The following is a 22,590-nucleotide window of genomic DNA, read 5'->3' on the forward strand; positions in this document are numbered from 1 at the left end:
ATTGTTCCTGGTCAACATCACATTGTAGGCCTCATCGTGAAACATCACCATGAACAGACGCGCCATCAAGGCCGGTTATTCACAGAAGGAGCTGTGCGGACAGCAGGATGGTGGATGGTTGGTGGCAAAAAGAAGGTCAGCTCTGTTATCCACCACTGTGTAACATGTAGAAGGTTGAGAGCCCCCCTCAGTGTTCAAAAAATGGCCAGTCTCCCTGCACAACGTCTCTCAACTGACCCCCCATTTACAAACGTGGGCTTAGATGTGTTTGGCCCCTGGAATGTTTTTGCACAACGCACAAGAGGAGGCGTTATACACAACAAAAGATGGGCTGTCATCTTCACATGTTTGAGTATGAGGGCAGTTCATATCGAAGTGATCGAGTCACTGGACACGTCAAGTTTCATCAACTCACTCAGACGGTTCTTGGCTATTAGGGGTCCGGTGAAGAGTATGCATTCAGATCGTGGCACTAATTTTATTGGTGCTTGCAAAGAACTACAGATACCCTCAAACATAAACAATATAGCAGTCAAAACTTACCTGTCAGAACAGGGATGTTCGTGGACTTTCAATCCCCCACACGCCTCTCATTTTGGCGGTGTGTGGGAGAGGATGGTGGGCTTGGCCAGGAGAATTCTGGACACCATGTTTTTTGAGCTCAAAACCACAAAACTCACGCACGAGGTTCTCGTCACCTTCATGGCAGAGGTGTCAGCCATAATAAATGCTCGCCCCCTCATTCCAGTGTCGACCGACCCTACTGACCCTTTCATATTGTCTCCTGCCATTCTCCTCACGCAGAAAGTCAACCCTCTCTCAGCTCCAGCTGGTGACTTTGCTGTCTCTGATCTCTACAGACACCAATGGCGTCAGGTTCAACATCTTGCTAATGTTTTCTGGGACAAGTGGAGACGTCAGTTTATCTCAACACTTCAAACCAGGCGCAAATGGCAATCCAGTCTTCCAGATGTGAAACCAGGGACTGTTGTTGTTCTGAAAGACGTTCAACTTCCAAGGAATGAGTGGCCACTTGGACTTGTGACGAATGTGTTTCCCAGCACCGATGGCAAGGTGCGTTCTGTGGAGATAAAGGTGGCTGGACCACAGGGAACCAGGCTTTTTACCAGGCCCATCTCACAAATTGCAGTCCTTGTTCCCCCAGAGCCATAAACAGTAATAATAATGTTGTTTTGTGTGCCATGAGAGAGTGGCGTCTATTAACGCCAGGCGGGGAGTGTTCAGTTTAAGTCATAAGTTTCAGAGAAAAAGTTAATAACATTGGAAAAGGGATTTGATGTGTTTAATTTTGTGTTTTCATCCTGTTTTATTGAAGTTAGAAGTAAGCGAGCTAAATACAAGTTAAATAACAGTACCGCCATCTACTGATCGATTTTGACGCAGCGGCTAGTTTTGTCAATATTGAATGAAACCTTTATTCAGGAAGTTACAAACAGCAACAACAAAGTCGAGGCAAGCACATGGCCAGCTTCTTCAGCTACAACTAGCCACTTCAGCGTGAATCTTCCGAGTTGCATCGTCGGTATGTGTTTGTATGTGAATTTATGATATGCTTGAGCCTTTAGTGGTAAATGTTGTGTAGCGTACTTATCTGTTGCTATGGTAGCCTACCGTGAACGAGCTATTTAGTTAGCATGCTAGGCTTCGGTAATTGTTTATTTACGGTTTGGGCAACTGTATATATGCAGTATTTATGACTGTACTATTTTCTTTATTTCTTTTAGTTTCACACTTTGCTTCACAAATAAATCTGGAAAAGATGAAACCCAGTGTGTTCTGTGGAGTAAGGAGTTTAGCTGCCTGTCAACATATGCATGCTACGCATTGAGGACAGAACAGACACCATGAGTATTTACTTAGCTATAACAACGGGGAACTATTATTGTTATTTTAAAGAAAGCCCATACAGAAAATCTTGTTATTCTAAACGGAAACAACAAAAACAGTTTCAAAATTTATTCTTGCACTTCTGTGAGTTTCTGTGGTAACCAGAGCCATATATAAAAGCACTAAAAATAATATTCCGATCACAAAAAAAAAAAAAAAATAAATAAAAAAATAATTTACAATTGCACTGAAACAATCTAGACTCCACACTGACTTGGGGGACAACATTTATCACCAGGACTATCACAGATACACTAAGTCATACTGACAAAGAATAAAAACAGCATTCTGTTTTCTTGTACTAATCATTTTATGAATTTTGATTAAGAGAAATCTCCTCCTTCACTGTATCAGTTCAGTAGTTATTCAGTCATATCATATAAAAGTAACAACATATTCGCACCAACTATTTGAACAAATATGGTGCCCATCAGATTCAGAAGAGTAAAACTCAGCAATGAAAAAACTAAATTAACAGAATATATATATATATATGTATGTATGTATTCTGATAAAGCATAAGTGTATTAAGGTTCAGCACAAAGGACAGTTCCAGGGAAAAGACCCAGAAAGAGGTAATAATGTAATTAATTACAAACCAGTTAAGGAAAAAAGAAAAAAAAAAGTCTTTAACAGCTTCTACAGAAGAGAATGCAACATGAGAGACATCTACAGTAACTGTAGATGCATTACAAATCCCAGTGAGTATTGAAAAACAATTATAAATAAGTATCAATGCTACTGGCAACTTTTAAAGAACTGAATAGGGTCACCCCTCTTGTGATGCTGTCAAACAACACTACAAGTGCCAAACATATAAACAAAATCATCAACAAAGGCAGAGAGGTCAGAGATACATACAGAAAAGCTGCAGCTCTCCTCAAGGCATGGAGGAAGAGCAAGTGATGGCATGATGATAAATAATTTCTGAGATAAGTAGAAAATATTCAGCATCCTCTACTGTACGAAAAGCAAATATTTGTTACGATCTAAGGTAGAATATATCTTCAGAAAAACTCATACCGCATCATCACATTAAATGTGGCCATTAGAATATAAATGAACCTTGTAAGCAAGTTAGAAATATTTAACTAACAGTTTGTGTATACAGAAGACTGAATCTTAGGCTATTAAGAGAATAAAACATAATAAAGGCAAACTAAATATTTTATGGTTTCACTGCCTGGATGATTAAATTACAAATAGGTGAAACAATATGTCACAGCTGTTCCTACCTCAGGAGAACTGTCACAGTCTCCAAACACTTCAGCAAAGTCTGATGGACTTTTCCTCAGAGTCTGGTCAGCAGGCAGCGTGTTGTCATTGTAAGATGTCACAAACTTAAAGTCACTGGTTCTTGAACCTGTTGTCAGGTAGGCGTCATAATTGTAAGCGCTGCGTAAAGTTCCTGTGCCATCAACATCTGTATAATTAGGAGGGAGATAAGCGCTAGGGATGGCAACTGCTCCATCAAACAACAGTCTGGGCTTTCTCCTACGACAAAACCTCACACCCAGGATGATGATGATGAAGGTCAGGAAAAAGGTGGACACAGACACCAGAGCAATGATCAGATGAGATGTCAATTTGGAATTCTTCTCATCGTATGAAATGTCCTTCAGTTCTGGCACCTCAGCCAAGTTATCAGAAATAAGTAAATACATGGAACAGGTGACAGAGAGAGAGGGCTGTCCGTTATCTTTCACTGACACAATAAGGTTCTGTTTCATGTTGTCAGATTCAGAAATGTCCCGCTGTGTCCTGATCTCTCCACTGTGGAGACCAATAGTGAAAAGTCCAGGATCAGTGGATTTGACTATATGATAGGACAGCCAGGCGTTCTGTCCAGAATCTGCATCCACCGCTATCACTTTGGACACCAGAGAGCCTCCATGTGCAGCTTTGGGGACCAGCTCGGTCATGAAGGAGTTGCCCTCCGGGGCGGGGTACAATATCTGAGGAGAGTTGTCATTCACATCTGATATGAACACACTCACGTTCACGTTGCTGCTGAGTGGAGGAGAACCATTGTCTCTGGCTATCACTTGGACTTTAAAACTCCTGAACTGTTCATAATCGAACGACCTCGCAGCATGGATCACCCCTGTGTCTCCATTAACAGATAGATAGGAGGACACCGGGGCACCGTTCACCTCACCAGCTAACAGAGAATAAATGACTGTACCGTTTTGTCTCCAGTCGGGGTCTCGAGCAGTAACAGAACATAAAGTGGAGCCAGGTTTGTTATTTTCACTCACATATGCGCTGTAGGACTGTTCCTCAAACACAGGTGGGTTGTCGTTGATGTCAGCTACAGATAATTCAACAGTTTTAGAGGAGGACAGAGGTGGAGAGCCCTCGTCAATGGCAGTGATTGTAATGTTGTAATCAGACACTAGTTCACGGTCCAGTTGTCCTGTGGTCACCAGAGAATAATAGTTTTTAATAGAAGGAACCAACTTAAAAGGGACGTTTTGCTGGATGGAGCAGCGGACCTGTCTGTTATTCTCAGAATCTCTGTCCTGTACATTAATGATGCCCACCTCTGTACCAGGTGACACATTCTCAGGTATGGGGTTAGACAGAGATTTCAGTTGTATAACAGGGGCATTGTCGTTTATATCAGTAACTTCGATAATTAGTGTTGCATACGAAACTAATCCCAGACCATCTTTGGCACTAATCTGCATTTCATATGATGACATTCTCTCGTAATCAATAGCTCCAGCTACTCTGACCTCTCCTGTTTTGGGATGTAACGAAAACACTTCGCTATTTTCATCTGAAACATGATCAAATTCATATGTAATCTCGCTGTTTAAACCATCATCTGCATCAGCTGCACTCACTATCATCACCAATGTTTCCACAGGAGAGTTTTCAGGTAAACTGGCTTCATAGACAGTCTGGCTAAATACTGGTACATTATCATTAGCATCCAGTACAGTGACGTGTATGACTACAGTGCCTGATCTCTGAGGAGAACCTCCATCGAATGCGGTAAGTAACAACACTATCTCGTTTTTGTCTTCTCTGTCCAATTCTTTCTCCAAGACTAATTCGCAATATTTCCGAGTGCCTGCCTTTATATTTACGTTTAATTTAAAATGGTCGTTTTGTTGAAGTGAGTAGCCCTGAACAGAATTTTCGCCGATGTCTCCGTCGTGCGCTTCTCCAAGAAGAAAACGTTCACCTTTGTGTGCTGATTCTCCTATTTCAAATTTAAGCGATTCCTGTTTAAACTGTGGTGAATTGTCGTTGATATCTTGAACACGGATATTAATACGGTGTAGCTCCAGTGGGTTTTCCAGTACCAGCTCCTGTTTTAGAACGCACGATGCCTTTTTACCACAAAGACCTTCTCTATCAACCCGTTCTTGTACAATCAAATCTCCGGTATTGAGGTTAACGCCGCAGTACTGGACGTTGTTATCCTCCGCGTCGATACGGGCCTTGCGAGCAGACAGTCTGCCTACATCAAGTCCCACATCTTTAGCGATATTTCCGATTACAGATCCACGTTTCATCTCCTCCGGGATAGAGTAGCTAACGTCTCCATTGACGTGGTGGAGGACCAGAAAAATAAAAGCAAATCCGCAGTGCAGCCCATATGTACGGCAACCCATTGTTAATAAATGAACACCGTCACTGCTTCCAAGTATGTAAAATAACTCCAAACAGTAATGTCCAGTCTTCACATTAAGGTCATATCACGGAACGTCTTACAAACCGCAGTACGATAGCACAACCAAGCTCTGAATTCGTCGACAAAGAAGGGTGGGGAATGAGTGTGCCTTCTCATTTCTTGGTGCACACTGACACCATGAGTATTTCCACAGGAATAACAAGGGGAAACTACTACTATTGGTGTGTTTAGCATCTGACCCATTCAGAAAATCTTGATATTTGCAACGGCAAAACAAAAAACAAAACAAAACAGAAAAAAATAAATATAAAAAACAGCTTCACTACCTTAAGATCCCCTTATATTGTTTAAAGATGGCCTTGTTTCTCCCTTGACGTTAAAAAGCAATAAAATAGAGAGGGTTCAGCATCAAATTATTAAAACTGTGATTCAGAAAATAAGTGTTTTTACACTTGACATGAAAAATAAGAAAAAAAAAAACTAAAAGGGGTGTACTTTGACTTCCAATTTCTGCAACATTATCCTAAATTTGCATGCAACATCGAACGCTGAACTGATAATTTCCCAAATTATAATTTCCCATCACTGATGACACTGATCATTTTGTAATACTGACTGGGTTTCTTCCTATTTCCACTTTACTGGTTAAAGATGGGATCAAGTGAGAGTGGTGGAAATGTTGCTAAATACCTTCTTACATGCAACAGCCATTATTTCCTTATCTGTTCAAAAATAAAAAATGGCAAGCAAAAAAATATTTAAGCCTTTTTAACTAAACTCACAAAACTATAATTTGATCATTACAAAATATAAATTGAGGTGTTGGGTGATTTCAGTTATACCACCAACAGTTTTCTACTGTGTTAATACAGTGTAGTGATACACAGCTTTTCAATTAGGATTGTTCAGCAACAGCACTGAAGACACCGAATATAATGTTCCGAGCAAACAAAGAAACTACAAAGTTGCACTGAAACAATCAAGACACCCGACAGAATTAAGAGACAACACTGTTCATGAGGACTATCACAGATACATGAAGCCATACTCAGCCAGAACAAACAACCAAACGCACTTTTCTTGACGGCACCATTTTCTGAATATTGATAAAGAGAAATTAACTCCTTCACAGTAACAGTTGAGATGCGATCCTATCATATAATATAAAAGCAACAACGTCTTCTTAAACAAATCAAATCTCAAGCAAACTCTGTCGGGTAAATGTCAGCAAAAGCCAAAACTATATAAAAGAGGAAAAATATATACGTGAAAAAGTATTATGGTATCAAGCGCAGTTCAGCACCAAGGCCAGAGCAAATATTACACAGTCTAACGTAAAAGCAATTCTCTAATATAGCTCTAAGCAAAACCAGGTGGGCAGACAACACTTTTAACATGAGATCAGATAGACAAATTACAACACTGCCATAGCAAAATATATTTGTAATTAAAATGTGTTACACAACAAATTGTCTAGAAATGTAGCATTAATACGAGTAAATGAAGAGATGTAGTCCTTTGATGCACTGAAAATACAGGCTTACTTTCTGAATGCAAACCATTTTTACTCATTCTACTGATATGGATTTATTTCCACTGATGATTTTTGCCTAATAGGAGAGACTAATGGTAATTAAAAGGTTACACTGTGAAATACAAGGAGGAAAATAAATGTCAAAACAAAAGAAGCTTAACTGTAATATAAACGGTTTGCAAGGTAAAAAAAGAAAAGTCCAGAATAATAGAAACAAGGTTTACCACAAAAAAGAGGTCTATTTGAAAGACCCAGGATTCACTAATGATGAGGTTACTGACAAATAAATTTAGAAAACAAAAAGAAAGAAAAACACTGGAACACTCTCTATTAGATTGAGAAAATGCTACATAAACTCTTGATGCATCAAAAATAAACAAAAATTTTGACTTAGTAAAAATACTTTAAGTAACATGTAGAGAATCATTTTTACTTTCTATGTTGTCAAATCTGAACTTCTGCAATCGGATGATTAAATTGTAAAAAGGTCAACTAACAAGTCAAAGTGTTCCTACCTCAGGAGAACTGTCACAATCTCGAAATACTTCAGCAAAGTCTGTTGGACTTTTCCTCAGAGTCTGGTCAGCAGGCAGCGTGTTGTCATTGTAAGAAGTCACAAACTTAAAGTCACTGGTTCTTGAACCTGTTGTCAGGTAGGCGTCATAATTGTAAGCGCTGCGTAAAGTTCCTGTACCATCCACATCTGCATAATTAGGAGGGAGATAAGCGCTAGGGATGGCAACTGCTCCATCAAACAACAGTCTGGGCTTTCTCCTGCGACAAAACCTCAATCCCAGGATGATGATGATGAAGGTCAGAAAGAAGGTGGACACAGACACCAGAGCAATGATCAGATAAGAGGTCAGTTTGGAATTCTTCTCATCATAAGAAATGTCCTTCAGTTCTGGCACCTCAGCCAAGTTATCAGAAATAAGTAAATACATGGAACAGGTGACAGAGAGAGAGGGCTGTCCGTTATCTTTCACTGACACAATAAGGTTCTGTTTCATGCTGTCAGACTCAGAAATGTCCCGCTGTGTCCTGATCTCTCCACTGTGCAGACCAATAGTGAAAAGTCCTGGATCAGTGGATTTGACTATATGATAGGACAGCCATGCATTCTGTCCAGAGTCTGCATCCACCGCTATCACTTTGGACACCAGAGAACCTCCATGTGCAGCTTTGGGGACCAGCTCGGTCATGAAGGAGTTGCCCTCTGGGGCAGGGTACAATATCTGAGGAGAGTTGTCATTCACATCTGATATGAATACACTCACGGTCACGTTGCTGCTGAGTGGAGGTGAACCATTGTCTCTGGCCATCACGTGGACTTTAAAACTCCTAAACTGTTCATAATCAAACGACCTCACAGTGTGGATCACCCCTGTGTCTCCGTTTACAGATAGATAGGAGGACACGGGAGCACTGTTCACCTCACCAGCTAACAGAGAATAAATGACTGTACCGTTTTGTCTCCAGTCGGGGTCTTGAGCAGTAACGGAACATAAAGTGGAGCCAGGTTTGTTATTTTCACTCACATGTGCGCTGTAGGACTGTTCCTCAAACACAGGTGGGTTGTCATTGATGTCAGCTACAGATAACTCAACAGTTTTAGAGGAGGACAGAGGTGGAGAGCCCTCGTCAGTGGCAGTGATTGTAATGTTGTAATCAGACACTAGTTCACGGTCCAGTTGTCCTGTGGTCACCAGAGAATAATAGTTTTTAATAGAAGGAACCAACTTAAAAGGGACGTTTTGCTGGATGGAGCAGTGGACCTGTCGGTTGGTATCAGAGTCTGCATCCTGTACGTTAATGATGCCCACCTCTGTACCAGGAGACACATTCTCAGGTATGGGGTTAGACAGAGATTTCAGCTGTATCATTGGGGCATTGTCATTTATATCAGTAATTTCAATAATTAAAGTTGCATATGAGGCCAGTCCCAAACCATCTTTAGCACTGATTTCCATTTCATAGGAGGCTTCCTTTTCATAATCAATAGCTGCAGCAACTTTGACTTCTCCTGTTTGGGGGTGCAGAGTAAAAACTTGATTTTCATCTGAAACATGATCAAACCCATAAGTAATTTCACCATTCACTCCCTCATCTGCATCAGTAGCACTCACTGTGAGAACGACAGTGTCCACAGGAGAGTTTTCAGGTAAACTGGCTTCATAGACAGTCTGGCTAAATACTGGTACATTATCATTAGCATCCAGTACAGTGACGTGTATGACTACAGTGCCTGATCTCTGAGGAGAGCCTCCATCAAATGCCGTAAGTAACAACACTATCTCTTTTTTGTCTTCTCTGTCCAACTCTTTTTCTAAAACTAATTCACTATATTTTCGACCACTGCCTTTTGAATTGACATTTAATTTGAAAAATTCATTCTGCTGAAGTAAGTAGTCTTGAACTGTATTCTCTCCGATATCGCCATCGTGTGCTTCATCAAGAATAAAACGCGAACCCTTGTCGGCTGATTCCTGAATCTCAAATTTAAGCGATTCCTCTTTAAACTGTGGTGAATTGTCGTTGATATCTTGAACACGGATACTAATACGGTGCAGTTCCAGTGGGTTTTCCAGTACCAGCTCCTGTTTTAAAAGACATGAAGCCTTTTTACCACAAAGACCTTCTCTATCAATCCGTTCTTGTACAATCAAATCTCCGGTACTGAGATTAATCCCGCAATATTGGACGTTGTTAGTCTCCACGTCGATACGGGCCTTGCGAGCAGACAGTCTGCCTACATCAAATCCCAAATCTTTAGCGATATTTCCGATTACAGATCCACGTTTCATCTCCTCAGGGATAGAGTAGCTAACGTCTCCATTGACGGGGTGGAGGACCAGAAAAATAAAAGCAAAACCGCAGTGCAGCGCAAATGTGCCGCAACCCATTGTTAATAAATAAACACCACCACTGCTTCTAAGTATGTAAAATAACTCCAAACAGTGATCTCTAGTCTTTACATTCAGGTCATATCACTGAACGATTTTCAAACCGCAGTACAATAGCACAGCGAAAGCTCTAAATTCGTCGACAAAGAAGGGTGGGGAATGAGTGTGCCTTCTCGTTTCTTGGTGCACACTGACACCATGAGTATTTCCTCAGAAATAACAACGGGAAACTATTATTGTTTTTCTAATTTTCTTTTTTTTTTTTTTTTTGTTTGTTTTTTAAATAAACCCATTCAAAAAAACCTTGCCAATCGAAACGGCAATAACAAAAACAATTTCAAAACTTAATCTTGCACTTCTATGAGTTGTCTATGGTAACTAGAGTCATATACCACTGCACTGAATATTATGTCTCAAGCAAAAAGATAAATAATTACAACTGCACTGAAACACTCAAAATGCCACATTGATTTGAGGGGCAACATTTATCATCAGGACTATCACTGAACACTAAGTCATACTCAGGAAGAACAAACAAGAAAACTCAGTTTACTTGTTCGAATCAGTTCGTGAATATTGATCAGGAGAAATCTCCTCCTTCACTGTATCAGTTCAAAAGTGAATCAGTCATATCACACAAACAACATATTCACATCAACTGTTTAGACAAAATAATGAAAATCAAATCCAAAAGAGTAAAACTCACCCACGAAAAAAATAAATTAGAAGAAAAAAATATTCCTGACAAAGCGTCATGGTATCAAGGTTCAGCACCGAGGACAGTTATATACAACAGACCCAGAAAGACGCAATAATCATGAGATTACTAACAAACCAGTTTAGGAAAAAAGAAAAAAAAATCTTCAGTAGCTTCTACTGGAGAGAAAGCAATACAAGAGTCAATTACAGGAACTCTAGATGCATTACAAATCCCAGTTAGTGTAGTGAAAAATAATTCTAAATGCGTATCAACACTAATGGCAACGGGTAAAGAAGTGAATAGACCAACTTCTAGTTGTGATGCTGTCAAACATCATTTCAGGTACGAAACACGTAAAAAAAAAAAGAAAAAAAAAAGAAAAAACATCAGCAAAGGCAGCGCGGTCACGACACATCCAGATAAGATGCAGCTCTCCTCAAGGCATGGAGGAAGAGCAATTGATATAATGATGATGAACAATTTGAGAATATGTAGAAAATTTTCGACTTCCTCTACTGGAGAAAAAGCCTATAATTTCTACAATGTATGTCAGAACATATCTTCAATAAAACTCATACAAAACCATCACACTAAATGTGGCCATTTGAAAATAACAACCTTGTAACCAACTTAGAAATATTTAATTAACAGTTTGTGTACACTGACAAACTGCAGCTTGTGTCCTTATAAGACTTAAAACATAATGAAGGCAGACAAATTATTCCATGGTTTCTCTGCCTGGATGATTAGATTACAAGTCGGTGAAACAATAAGTCACAGCTGTTCCTACCTCAGGAGAACTGTCACAATCTCCAAACGCTTCAGCAAAGTCTGATGGACTTTTCCTCAGAGTCTGGTCAGCAGGCAGCGTGTTGTCATTGTAAGAAGTCACAAACTTAAAGTCACTGGTTCTTGAACCTGTTGTCAGGTAGGCGTCATAATTGTAAGCGCTGCGTAAAGTTCCTGTACCATCCACATCTGCATAATTAGGAGGGAGATAAGCGCTAGGGATGGCAACTGCTCCATCAAACAACAGTCTGGGCTTTCTCCTGCGACAAAACCTCACTCCCAGGATGATGATGATGAAGGTCAGAAAGAAGGTGGACACAGACACCAGAGCAATGATCAGATAAGAGGTCAGTTTGGAATTCTTCTCATCATAAGAAATGTCCTTCAGTTCTGGCACCTCAGCCAAGTTATCAGAAATAAGTAAATACATGGAACAGGTGACAGAGAGAGAGGGCTGTCCGTTATCTTTCACTGACACAATAAGGTTCTGTTTCATGCTGTCAGACTCAGAAATGTCCCGCTGTGTCCTGATCTCTCCACTGTGCAGACCAATAGTGAAAAGTCCAGGATCAGTGGATTTGACTATATGATAGGAAAGCCAAGCGTTCTGTCCAGAGTCTGCGTCCACCGCTATCACTTTGGACACCAGAGAGCCTCCATGTGCAGCTTTGGGGACCAGCTCGGTCATGAAGGAGTTGCCCTCCCGGGCGGGATACAGTATCTGAGGAGAATTGTCATTCACATCTGATATGAACACACTCACGGTCACGTTGCTGCTGAGTGGAGGAGAACCATTGTCTCTGGCCATCACGTGGACTTTAAAACTCCTGAACTGTTCATAATCAAATGACCTCACAGCATGGATCACCCCAGTGTCTCCGTTAACAGATAGATAAGAGGACACCGGGGCACCGTTCACCTCACCAGCTAACAGAGAATAAATGACTGTACCGTTTTGTCTCCAGTCAGTGTCTCGAGCAGTAACGGAACATAAAGTGGAGCCAGGTTTGTTATTTTCACCCACATATGCGCTGTAGGACTGTTCCTCAAAAACAGGTGGGTTGTCGTTGATGTCAGCTACAAACAACTCAACAGTTTTAGAGGAGGACAGAGGTGGAGAGCCCTCGTCAGTGGCAGTGATTGTAATGTTGTAATCAGACACTAGTTCACGGTCCAGTTGTCCTGTGGTCACCAGAGAATAATAGTTTTTAATAGAAGGAACCAACTTAAAAGGGACATTTTGCTGGATGGAGCAGCGGACCTGTCGGTTATTCTCAGAGTCTCTGTCTTGTACGTTAATGATGCCCACCTCTGTACCAGGAGACATGTTCTCAGGTATGGGGTTAGACAGAGATTTCAGTTGTATAACTGGGGCATTGTCATTTACATCAGTAATTTCAATAATTAAAGTTGCATATGAGGCCAGTCCCAAACCATCTTTAGCACTGATCTGCATTTCATATGAGGCTTCCTTTTCATAATCAATAGCTGCAGCAACTTTGACTTCTCCTGTTTTGGGGTTGAGAGAGAAAATGTTGTTTTCATCTGAAACATGATCAAATCCATAAGTAATTTCACCATTCACTCCCTCATCTGCATCATTAGCACTCACTGTGAGAATGACTCTGTCCACAGGAGAGTTTTCAGGTAAACTGGCTTTATAGACAGTCTGGCTAAATACTGGTACATTATCATTAGCATCCAGTACAGTGACGTGTATGACTACAGTGCCTGATCTCTGAGGAGAGCCTCCATCAAATGCGGTAAGTAACAACACTATCTCTTTTTTGTCTTCTCTGTCCAGCTCTTTCTCTAAAACTAATTCACTGTATTTTCGCCCACTGCCTTTCGAATTTACATTTAATTTAAAATTATCATTCTGTTGAATTAAGTAGTTCTGAACGGAATTTTCTCCGATGTCCCCATCGTGTGCTTCATCCAGCGGAAAACGTTCACCTTTGTCAGCCGATTCCTGAATCTCAAATTTAAGTGACTCCTCTTTAAACTGTGGTGAATTGTCGTTGATGTCTTGAACACGGATACTAATACGGTATAGCTCCAGTGGGTTTTCCAGTACCAGCTCCTGCTTTAGAACGCACGATGCCTTTTTACCACAAAGACCTTCTCTATCAATCCGTTCTTGTACAATCAAATCTCCGGTATTGAGGTTAACCCCGCAGTACTGGACGTTGTTATCCTCCGCGTCTATACGGGCCTTGCGAGAAGACAGTCTTCCTACATCAAGTCCCAGATCTTTAGCGATATTTCCGATTACAGATCCACGTTTCATCTCCTCCGGGATAGAGTAGCTAACGTCTCCATTGACGGGATGGAGGACCAGAAAAATAAAAGCAAGACCGCATTGCAGGACAAATGTGCCGCAACCCATTGTTAATAGATGAACGCCACTACTACTCCTCAGTGTTTAGAATAACTCTAAGCAGTGATCGCTCGTCTACACATTAAGGTCATACCACGAAACGTTTTACAAATAGCAGTACGATAGCACAACCAAGCTCAGAATTCGTTTACAAAGAAGGGTGGGGAATGACCGTGCTTTCTCGTTTCTTGGTGCACACTGACACCATGAGTATTTCTTTTGGTATAACAACGAGAACTATTATTAGTATGTTTCAAAACAGACTGATGCAGAAAACCGTTCTAAACAGAACAACAGTAACAAAAACTGCTTCACTACGATATAATCCCCTTATTGTGATACAAAGACGGCATTGTCTCTCCTGTGATGTTAAAAGCCAAGAAAAAGAGGGGGCTCAGACTGTTGTAACTGTGATTCGGAAGACGAGGTGTGTGTTTTTTTGTTTGTTTGTTTTTTTTTTTTTTTTTTTACCTAGCATAAATGTATAAGAGTAAAAGAGGAACACGTTAATTTAAAACTTCTGTAATGCTTTGTTACCTTTATATGCAGCACTGACAGCTGAACGGATATATAAAATGTATAGTCTTGCACTTCTATGAGTTTTCTATGGCAACTACAATCATACACACAGCACTGAATATTATGTTCCATACCAACAAATGAACTACAAGATTGCACTGAAACAATCAAGATACCACACTGATTTCAGGCACAGCATTGATTATGACGACTACCACAGATATATGAAGCCAAACTGAGGAAAAATTAAACATCATTTTCTTATTTGTATTGTTTTATGAGTATTGATAAAGACAAATCAACTCCTTTCCAGTATCACTTCAGAGACTATTCAGTTATACATAAAAGTGACAACATATTCATTCCAAGTATTTGGAAAAGCAAAATCTCAAGCAGATTCAGTAGAGTGAAACTCAGCAACCAGAAACAAATATAGCACTAAAAATAATCTCGTAAAAACATCATGGTATCAAACGCAGTTCAGCACCAAGAACCGAGCAAAAATTATGCAGTCTAATGTAAAATACATTCTCTAAAACAGCTTAATGCAAAATTAGACGTGCAGACAACATTTTAAACATAAGATCAAATAGACAATTCACAATATTGCTTATAGCAAAAACTGAAATCGGTACGTACCGCCATGAAATCATAACAGCACTAAAGCATGTATTTCATCAAAGCTGCAGTTTAAAAAATGCAATTGGAAAGTGCTAGGGCTTATGATAAAATATATTTTTTTTAAATAGTCATTTTGTGGAATTTATAATAAACATGCATTATACAACAACCTGTAGGGTGTCTAAGAAATGGAGCATTAATAAAAGTTAATAAAGTTGATCATTCATGAGATGCACAGAAAACATGAGGTTGTTCAATGAATGCAATTAATGTTCACTGTTTATTTAAACTCCTGATTTTTGCCTAATAGGAAAGACCTATGGCAATAAGAGGCACAGTTCGAAATACAAAAAGGAGAACATATGTCAAAGCAAGACAAGCTAAACTAGTCTCAACAAAAAGTAAATCGAAGCAAGCTGCCATTGTAAGAGAAATGAGAATCAGCACCAAGGACAGCTACATGCACAAGCCCCAGCAGGAGGCAATAATGATGAGGTCACTGACAAACACTTCAACAGCCTCTATAGTAGAGACAGCAATATGAGAGGAAGCCACATGAACTCCTGACACATTAAAATCTCGCAGAGTGTATTAAAAATAACTATGTGTCAATCCTTGTCTGAACTTTTAAAGCGGAACTTCATACATTAACTTATCCTTGTTCCGTTGTCAAACCTCATTGTAAAGCATTGAGTAAAAACGTAAGAACAGTAAAAAGATGTGTCACCAATTCCTACGTCAGTAGACCCATTACAGCTACCAAAAAAATCAGCAAAGTAATGAGATCAGTGATATACAGGAAAAAGCTGCTACTCTCCTCAAAACGTGGAGGAAAATATCTCATCTTATCTTATCTGTACCTTGAAATCAAGCTTGAAGTACTTAATTTAAAGACAGCGTATAATGAGAACCTGAAACTCGTCCTTTGTAAGGCCTAAAATACAATAAAGCCAACTAAATTATTCTATGGTTCCACTACATGGATGTTTGTATTTTAAAGAGGTAAAACAATATGTCACAGACGTTCCTACCTCAGGAGAACTGTCACAATTTCCAAACGCATCAGCAAAGTCTGATGGACTTTTCCTCAGAGTCTGGTCAGCAGGCAGTGTGTTGTCATTATAAGATGTCACAAACTTAAAGTCACTTGTTCTTGAACCTGTTGTCAGGTAGGCGTCATAATTGTAAGCGCTGCGTAAAGTTCCTGTGCTGTCAACATCTGCGTAATTAGGAGGGAGATAAGCGCTGGGGATGGCAACTGCTCCATCAAACAACAGTCTGGGCTTTCTCCTGCGACAAAACCTCACACCCAGGATGATGATGATGAAGGTCAGAAAGAAGGTGGACACAGACACCAGAGCAATGATCAGATAAGAGGTCAGTTTGGAATTCTTCTCATCATAAGAAATGTCCTTCAGCTCTGGCACCTCAGCCAAGTTATCAGAAATAAGTAAATACATGGAACAGGTGGCAGAGAGAGAGGGCTGTCCGTTATCTTTCACTGCCACAATAAGGTTCTGTTTCATGCTGTCGGATTCAGAAATGTCCCGCTGTGTCCTGATCTCTCCACTGTGGAGGCCAATGGTGAAAAGTCCAGGATCAGTGGATTTGACTATATGATAGGACAGCCATGCATTCTGTCCGGAGTCTGCGTCCACTGCTATCACTTTGGACACCAGAGAACCTCCGTGTGCAGCTTTGGGGACCAGCTCGGTCATGAAGGGGTTGCCCTCCTGGGCGGGATACAGTATCTGAGGAGAGTTGTCATTCACATCTGATATGAACACACTCACGGTCACGTTGCTGCTGAGTGGAGGAGAACCGTTGTCTCTGGCCATCAAATGGACTTTAAAACTCCTGAACTGTTCATAATCAAACGACCTCACAGCGTGGATCACCCCAGTGTCTCCGTTAACAGATAGATAAGAGGACACCGGGGCACCGTTCACCTCATCGGCTAATAGAGAATAAATGGCTGTACCGTTTTGTCTCCAGTCGGGGTCTCGAGCAGTAACGGAACATAAAGTGGAGCCAGGTTTGTTATTTTCACTCACATATGCGCTGTAGGACTGTTCCTCAAATACAGGTGGGTTGTCGTTGATGTCAGCTACAGATAACTCAACAGTTTTAGAGGAGGACAGAGGTGGAGAGCCCTCGTCAGTGGCAGTGATTGTAATGTTGTAATCAGACACTAGTTCACGGTCCAGTTGTCCTGTGGTCACCAGAGAATAATAGTTTTTAATAGAAGGCACCAACTTAAAAGGGACATTTTGCTGGATAGAGCAGTGCACCTGTCGGTTATTCTCAGAGTCTCTGTCTTGTACGCTAATGATGCCCACCTCTGTACCAGGTGGCACGTTCTCAGGTATGGGGTTAGACAGAGATTTCAGATAGATCACTGGAGCATTGTCATTTATATCAGTGATGTCAATAATCACTTTTGCCTCTGAAGAGAGACCATAACCATCTTTGGCTTCTACAACCACTTCATATTTAGATCCTTCTTCATAATCTATGACCCCTGATACTAGGATTTCTCCAGTTTTCTCGTCGAGTGAGAAAAGCTTTTGTGATTTATCAGAGAGTCTGCTAAATTCGTATGTCACTTCTCCGTTTACACCTTCGTCTGCATCAGTAGCTCTTACAGTGATAACAGGGGTTTTCAAAGGTGAGTTTTCTGGTATACTGGCTGTATATACAGTCTCAGTAAACACTGGAGCGTTATCATTAGCATCGAGAACAATGACCTGTATGACTACAGTCCCGGATTTCTGAGGAGAACCTCCATCCACAGCTGTCAGCAATAATTTCATTTCCTGCTGCTCCTCTCGGTCTAACTCCTTATCCAAAACTAACTCACCGTATTTACTGCCAGCATTTGTTTTCTGACTCCTGAACACAAAGTGGCTGTTTTGTTGCAAGATGTACCTTTGAACGGAATTCTGCCCTATGTCCGCATCTTGTGCTGCATTAATGCGGTACCTCGCTCCCTTGCCAGTTGATTCTGTAATTTCCAGCTTTATAACATCTTTCGGGAAGACTGGTGCATTGTCGTTTATGTCCTGCACCTGCAGGGACAACCGGTGTAACTCCAGCGGATTCTCTAACAGCAAGTCGAATCTGAGCACACACGTAGGCCTTTCTCCACAGTGCTCTTCTCGGTCTATTCTTTCCGCAACGAATAAATCTCCGTTTCTCTGGTTAATTCCGCAAAATTGTCTTTCGTTCCCTTCCATGTCAACGCGAGCTTTACGAGCAGACAGTCGGTTCACGTTCAGTCCGAGGTCCTTGGCAACATTTCCAACAACAGATCCGTGCTTCAGCTCCTCTTGTACAGAATAGCTCAGGTCTCCGTCGGCGCAGCTCACGATTACAAAGAAAAAGACAAAGCCATAGCTCCGGAAAACGCGCCGTTTATTCATCTTATTCGTATAGTACTACACAAACAGAAACACGTAAATTTCAGGGACAAAACGCGCGATTCGTTCAATATATTTGCCTTTGAACCATTTGTCACCGACGCTGAAAACTAAAGACTACAGAGCGGTCGATCCCAGTAATGGGTGGTGTGCAAAGCGGAGTGAATATTCGTTTCCTCAGCTGGTCTATAGTGACATCGTGAGTTCAAATGATATATGGCAGTTTTCCAGAAGTGATCCAAGTTGTCTCAATGCATCGTCTTGTTTGGCCGTATTTTTCTAAATCATTTTATTAAGACATTTCAAACTGTCATGTGATCCGATGATATCCGTTTTCAAAACAATTGCGCATTTCACTAGTCTGTGTTCTACAGTTATTTTCATAACATTTTCTCTCATCTTAAATAATCCTCTCAAACCATGCTATATTAAAACTAAACACCTCATCAATGTTAAACAGTCCATGACCGCAAATAATGCCATTGAGTATTGCGATGAGGCAATGCAGCACTGCCAAGAAACTCCTGTTCATCGCTCTCTTTTGTCTGTCCGTCACTCTCAGTAAATTACAGTATTTCCACAATTTTGTCGTGAAACATTATCCTCGTCATGCTTCTCCAAAACCAATAAAACCGCATGTTCAAATAGAATTATATGTAATGAATGCCAACAGAAAATATGAGCAAAGCATCAGTGTTACTTTTATATTGTAGTACTGCCAATGCGTTCTTTAAGGAATAGTGACGTTCAGAAGAGAATAAGTAATTCATAAATGGCTCACTTTAAAACAACATGTTATTCAGTGGTCAAAAATAAGTTAAATTTTCCCTATTTGTCATTTTATTTTGTCGAAATGGATAAACAATTAACACAATAGGACAGCAAATATCAGGAAACGGCTTAGAAAGTGAAACAGTAATATGAAATGTTTGAAGGTGAAAAGGAAAAGACAGATGTAGGTAGCCCCTTAAAAATCCATGATAGAAGCGACGTAGAGGTTCAGCACCAAGGACAGCAACACACAAGACAAGCTGCAGCTCTCCTCAAAACATGCAAGAAGAGAAAATGATGGAATGATAACTGATGAACCAGTTGTGGGCAAAGCTATTAAAAAGTTCAACAATCTCAACTGGAGAAAATCTAAGTTGTCCAAAGTCTATGACAGAATATTTCTTAAGAAAGCCTTAGGGCATCATCACATTGATGCACTTCAATTTAACTCAGTCCAGTTAAAAGTATTTAACGTTAAGTTTGTGTATATTGTGCAACAGCAGATTATGTTTTTGTAAAGACTTAAAACACAATAAAGGCAAAATACTTATTGTTTGGTTTAACTGCCTGGCTGATTAGATTACACATAGGTGAAACAATATGTCACAGCTGTTCCTACCTCAGGAGAACTGTCACAATCTCCAAAAGCTTCAAGAAAGTCTGTTGGACTTTTCCTCAGAGTCTGGTCAGCAGGCAGTGTGTTGTCATTGTAAGATGTCACAAACTTAAAGTCACTGGTTCTTGAACCTGTTGTCAGGTAGGCGTCATAATTGTAAGCGCTGCGTAAAGTTCCTGTGCCGTCAACATCTGCGTAATTAGGAGGGAGATAAGCGCTGGGGATGGCAACTGCTCCATCGAACAACAATCTGGGCTTTCTCCTGCGACAAAACCTCACACCCAGGATGATGATGATGAAGGTCAGAAAGAAGGTGGACACAGACACCAGAGCAATGATCAGATAAGACGTCAATTTGGAATTCTTCTGATCATAAGAAATGTCCTTCAGTTCTGGCACCTCAGCCAAGTTATCAGAAATAAGTAAATACATGGAACAGGTGGCAGAGAGAGAGGGCTGTCCGTTATCTTTCACTGACACAATAAGGTTCTGTTTCATGCTGTCAGATTCAGAAATGTCCCGCTGTGTCCTGATCTCTCCATTGTGGAGACCAATAGTGAAAAGTCCAGGATCAGTGGATTTGACTATATGATAGGACAGCCATGCGTTCTGTCCAGAGTCTGCATCCACCGCTATCACTTTGGACACCAGAGAGCCTCCATGTGCCGCTTTGGGGACCAGCTCGGTCATGAAGGAGTTGCCCTCCCGGGTGGGGAACAGTATCTCAGGAGAGTTGTCATTCACATCTGATATGAACACACTCACGGTCACGTTGCTGCTGAGTGGAGGAGATCCGTTGTCTCTGGCCATCACTTGGACTTTAAAACTCCTAAACTGTTCATAATCAAACGACCTCACAGCGTGGATCACCCCAGTGTCTCCGTTAACAGATAGATAGGAGGACACCGGGGCACCGTTCACCTCTCCAGCTAGCAGAGAATAAATCACTGTACCGTTTTGTCTCCAGTCAGGGTCACGAGCTTTAACAGAACATAAAGTGGAGCCAGGTTTGTTATTTTCACTCACATATGCGCTGTAGGACTGTTCCTCAAACACAGGTGGGTTGTCATTGATGTCAGCTACAAATAACTCAACAGTTTTAGAGGAGGACAGAGGTGGAGAGCCCTCGTCAGTGGCAGTGATTGTAACGTTGTAATCAGACACTAGTTCACGGTCCAGTTGTCCTGTGGTCACCAGAGAATAGTAGTTTTTAATAGAAGGAATCAACTTAAAAGGGACATTTTGCTTGATGGAGCACTGGACCTGACGGTTATTTTCAGAGTCTCTGTCCTGTACGTTTATGATGCCCACCTCTGTACCAGGTGAGACGTTCTCAGGTATGGGGTTAGACAGAGATTTCAGCTGTATCATTGGGGCATTGTCATTTATATCAGTAACTTCAACAATTAAAGTTGCATATGAGGCTAGTCCCAAACCATCTTTAGCGCTGATCTGCATTTCATAGGAGGCTTCCTTTTCATAATCAATAGTTCCAATTACTCTCACCTCTCCCGTTTTTGAATGCAAAGAAAACATATTGCTATGCTGACCCGAAATGTGGCTAAAACCGTAACTGACTTCACCATACAGCCCCATATCTGCATCTGTAGCACTCACTGTGATCACCAATGTATCCAAAGGAGAGTTTTCAGGTAGACTGGCTTCATAGACAGTCTGGCTGAACACCGGTACATTATCATTAGCGTCCAGAACAGTAACGTGTATTTCCACAGTGCCTGATCTCTGAGGAGAGCCTCCATCAAATGCGGTGAGCAACAACACAATCTCTTCTCTGTCTTCTCTATCCAACTCTTTATATAAAACTAGTTCACAATATTTTCGTCCTCCGTCTTTTGTTTTTACATTTAACTTAAAATGGTCGTTTTGCTGAAGGGAGTAAGCCTGAACCGCATTCTCTCCGATGTCGCCATCATGTGCCTCATCCAGGAGAAAACGGGCGCCTTTCACAGCGGATTCGTGAATTTCCATCTTAAGTGAATCTTCTTGAAATTGTGGTAAATTATCGTTAATGTCTTGAACGCGGATACTGATACGGTGCAGTTCCAGAGGGTTTTCCAGTACCAGCTCCTGTTTTAAAACACACGATGCCTTTTTAGCACAAAGCTCTTCTCTATCAATCCGTTCTTGTACTATCATGTCTCCGGTATTGAGATTTACGCCACAGTACTGAATGCTGTTATCCTCGGTGTCAATACGGGCCTTGCGAGTAGACAGTCTTCCTAAATCAAGTCCCAGGTCTTTAGCAATATTCCCGATTACGGATCCACGTTTCATCTCCTCCGGAATCGAGTAACTCACGTCTCCATTGACGGGGCGAAGGACAAGAGAAATGAAAGCAAGGCCGTACTGTAGCGCAAATCTACGGTTCCCCATTATGGAAACAAGAATTAAAAAAAGAGACTACCATTTAAGTTGTAAAAAAAAAAAATAATAATAATATTGGCGACACTTTTGCAATCTCCTCGGGTATTACAATATCCTCATGCAGTATTTTACCAAGCAGCTAAAATGTAGTGCAGCACAATACTGGAAGCAGGCTGTACGTTTGCTGAAATAAAGGGGTGGAGAGTGATTGTGTTTTCTCATTTCTTAGTGCACACTGACCCCTTGAGTAGCTTTTGATATATAACACTGTAGTGAAATATTTCTAAAGAATTTGAAAAACTAGCGTTCGCTTTTTACAAAACTGCGAATGATACTACAATTGTAAGATTACATTAATGTAACGACAAAGCACGATTTTATGAAATGTATCCCACATTA

General features: G+C 40.8%; 4 protein-coding genes across 4 annotated transcripts; all 4 read right to left on the reverse strand.

Moving 5' to 3' along the window:
• Positions 1 to 3,104: 3,104 nt before the first annotated feature.
• Positions 3,105 to 5,538, reverse strand: LOC311491377 (protocadherin beta-15-like; the record flags this gene model as incomplete). Its single annotated transcript, XM_084549280.1, has 1 exon — positions 3,105 to 5,538. The coding sequence occupies exon 1, from the start codon at positions 5,532 to 5,534 to the stop codon at positions 3,105 to 3,107; it is 2,430 nt and encodes an 809-aa protein (XP_084405406.1). The 5' UTR covers positions 5,535 to 5,538.
• Positions 5,539 to 7,549: 2,011 nt separating this feature from the next.
• On the reverse strand, positions 7,550 to 10,018 carry LOC311491460 (protocadherin gamma-A11-like). The gene has a single exon (XM_084549388.1). It carries the CDS (start codon positions 9,989 to 9,991, stop codon positions 7,589 to 7,591), a length of 2,403 nt encoding a protein of 800 aa, XP_084405514.1. The 5' UTR covers positions 9,992 to 10,018; the 3' UTR covers positions 7,550 to 7,588.
• A 1,424-nt stretch (positions 10,019 to 11,442) lies between these two features.
• Positions 11,443 to 19,187, reverse strand: LOC311491378 (uncharacterized protein; the record flags this gene model as incomplete). Its single annotated transcript, XM_084549281.1, has 3 exons — positions 16,020 to 19,187; positions 14,125 to 14,141; positions 11,443 to 13,894 (listed from the first exon to the last, which is right to left on the reverse strand). The coding sequence occupies exons 1-3, from the start codon at positions 18,420 to 18,422 to the stop codon at positions 11,443 to 11,445; spliced, it is 4,872 nt and encodes a 1,623-aa protein (XP_084405407.1). The 5' UTR covers positions 18,423 to 19,187.
• Positions 19,188 to 19,700: 513 nt separating this feature from the next.
• LOC311491450 (protocadherin beta-15-like) lies at positions 19,701 to 22,200 on the reverse strand (the record flags this gene model as incomplete). Its single annotated transcript, XM_084549378.1, has 1 exon — positions 19,701 to 22,200. One exon carries the CDS (start codon positions 22,198 to 22,200, stop codon positions 19,771 to 19,773), a length of 2,430 nt encoding a protein of 809 aa, XP_084405504.1. The 3' UTR covers positions 19,701 to 19,770.
• Between the last annotated feature and the right edge of the window lie 390 nt (positions 22,201 to 22,590).

The sequence above is a fragment of the Chelon labrosus genome (assembly GCF_963514085.1).
Source record: "Chelon labrosus genome assembly, chromosome: 8".
Taxonomy (NCBI): domain Eukaryota; kingdom Metazoa; phylum Chordata; class Actinopteri; order Mugiliformes; family Mugilidae; genus Chelon; species Chelon labrosus.

Bases quoted from the DNA above. Each gene is read 5' to 3' on its own strand.
- LOC311491460 (XM_084549388.1), bottom strand. From the start codon at position 9,991: ATGGGTTGCGGCACATTTGCGCTGCACTGCGGTTTTGCTTTTATTTTT.